Source organism: Echiichthys vipera (genome assembly GCF_963691815.1).
Source record: "Echiichthys vipera genome assembly, chromosome: 23".
Lineage (NCBI taxonomy): Eukaryota > Metazoa > Chordata > Actinopteri > Perciformes > Trachinidae > Echiichthys > Echiichthys vipera.
Window position 1 is genome coordinate 11,475,108 of NC_139848.1, and position 2,500 is coordinate 11,477,607.

The 2,500-nt window shown below is 42.0% G+C and overlaps 1 protein-coding gene across 1 annotated transcript in view; it reads left to right on the forward strand.

Moving 5' to 3' along the window:
* Positions 1–2,500, forward strand: part of LOC310964761 (uncharacterized protein) — a gene marked incomplete at its 3' end in the record, with an annotated part of 13,349 nt that overhangs the window by 8,222 nt on the left and 2,627 nt on the right. Inside the window, 5 exon segments of the mRNA XM_083938019.1 lie at positions 1–639; positions 727–896; positions 899–987; positions 1,053–1,225; positions 1,864–1,910. The exon segment at positions 1–639 is cut by the window's left edge and continues 1,162 nt beyond it. Coding sequence (XP_083794145.1) covers positions 1–639; positions 727–896; positions 899–987; positions 1,053–1,225; positions 1,864–1,910 — 1,118 coding nt within the window.

The window sequence follows — 2,500 nt, forward strand, 5'->3', positions numbered from 1 at the left end:
CTTTAAAGAGGAGAGTGGACTGTACCAGGACAAGGTGTTCTGCTTCGTCCATCTGAGTGTTCAGGAGTTTCTGGCTGCTCTTCATGTCCATCTGACATTCACCAACTCTGGAGTCAACCTGCTGTCAGCAGAACAAACAACATCCAGGCTGCATAAATTCTTCAGAGACAAACCTAAACCAAGACATCTGTACCAGAGTGCTGTGGACAAGGCCTTACAGTGTCCACATGGACACCTGGACTTGTTCCTTCGCTTCCTTCTGGGTCTTTCACTGCAGACCAATCAGAGTCTCCTCCAAGGTCTGCTGACACAGACAGGAAGTAGCTCAGAGACCAATCAGAAAACAATCCAGTACATCAAGAAGAAGTTGAAGGGAACTCTCTCATCTGAGAGAAGCATCAATCTGTTCCACTGTCTGAATGAACTGAACGATCGCTCTCTAGTGGAGGAGATCCAACAGTCCCTGAGTTCAGGAAGTCTCTCCACAGATAAACTGTCTCCTGCTCAGTGGTCAGCCCTGGTCTTCATCTTACTGTCCTCCGAAAAAGACCTGGACGTGTTTGACCTGAAGAAATACTCTGCTTCGGAGAAGGCTCTTCTGAGGCTGCTGCCCGTGATCAAAGCCTCCAAAAAAGCTCTGTAGGTGGATATATGAACAATATCAAATATGTTTTGATTTTATACATGACAAAGTCAGCATTTCATTCATTGCTAATCCATCCCTAGGCTGTGCGGCTGTAACCTCTCAGAGAGAATCTGTGAAGCCCTGTCTTCACTTCTCAGCTCCCAGTCATCTAGTCTGAGACAGCTGGACCTGAGTGACAACAACCTGCATGATTCAGGCGTGAAGCTGCTTTCTGTTGGACTAGGGAGTCCACATTGTGAACTGGAAACTCTCAAGTAAGTATTGAGTTCTTTCTAAAACAGTTGACCGTAGGAATTCTGCTCATCTGGCTTTGTGTTCATGTTGGGAAGATGGTCAACTCGTAGTATTTTCCTGTTGACCTGATTTTCTGAAACACTGAGATCATGATGTTTTTCCTGATTACAGGTTGTCAGGCTGTCTGATCACAGAAGAAGGTTGTGTTAATCTGGCCTCATCTCTGAGCTCTAACTCCTCTCGTCTGAGAGAGCTAGACCTCAGCTACAATCATCCAGGAGACTCAGGAGTGAAGCTGCTGTCTGCAGGACTTGAGGATCCACACTGGAGACTGGAGACGCTCAGGTGTGGACATATACAAGGGCTCGACCTCTGTAGAAGCCTCTGAATTCACGTCCTTCCTCTCTAGTCCGTCATCATGTCTCGTTTATTTTCTTTGTGTCCAGAGGATGAGAAGGCCTGAGTTCAGAAACACATGAAGTTGTATTGCATGGAAACACCCATTCATCAGAAACACCCCAAACTTAGCAACATGGCTCTTGGGATAGCAATGTTGATCTATTGGTCCACCAATTTGGTCTGGACTGAAACATCTGAACAACTACTAAACGCAATGAAGTTAAATTTTGTTCAACACCTTTCTTTTCAAATCACATCATATAATCATCAGAATCTTGCTTGCCCGCCTGCCTGTGTGTGCTGCATTTGGGTCCTCTCCTGACCCGTTACATTAACAGTAAATGTAATCAGAACCGCACCTTGAAATGACAGCATGCGTCACCTAGTCTGTTTATTGTCTGTTAAGTTCCTATCTATCAAAGAGTGAGTTAAAACAATGGTGACTGATCATATGACCTCCTTTCAGAGTATTCTAATCTGTGTCTGGGGCGATATTCCCCTCTAAGTGCATACGTGCTGCCAGACGACAGCAGTTAGGACTCATGTTGGATAGAAAATAATTGTGACTGTGTTTGTTCCTCCAGGCTGGACCATGGTGGAGAGCACAGGCTGAAACCTGGCCTGAGGAAGTGTAAGTGTGAATTCAGTTTCAGATTTCCTCTCACTACTAAGATGATAGTTGTTATTTATTCATCAACACATTACTGACATTTGTCATCATTCAACTTTATATAAATGAACATCATCAGCATACAAACAAAATAATCTCAGTTATGTCTGTTGTATGGAAGCCCTGAAGGGTCATAGATACATACATTTTATTTCCTCTGTTTTCCTATGATAATGATATGATAATTTTACTCGATTTACTAATTTTCCCGAGATGATTAAGTTAAGAGATAATGAATGAAACGTGATCGGACTGAGATTTCCACCACATGAGACATGCCATGCCCCGTAAAGACTTCTCATAACTTGAAGAACACTATGGAAAACATTGCCAGATAATTTCAGGCGATTATTTACTGTTATGAAATTAAACTGCAATCTGTTTTTTAGGTGCACATATGTATCTATCTATCTATCTATCTATCTATCTATCTATCTATCTATCTATCTATCTATCTATCTATCTATCTATCTATCTATCTATCTATCTATCTATCTATCTATCTATCTATCTATCTATCTATCTATCTATCTATCTATCTATCTATCTAT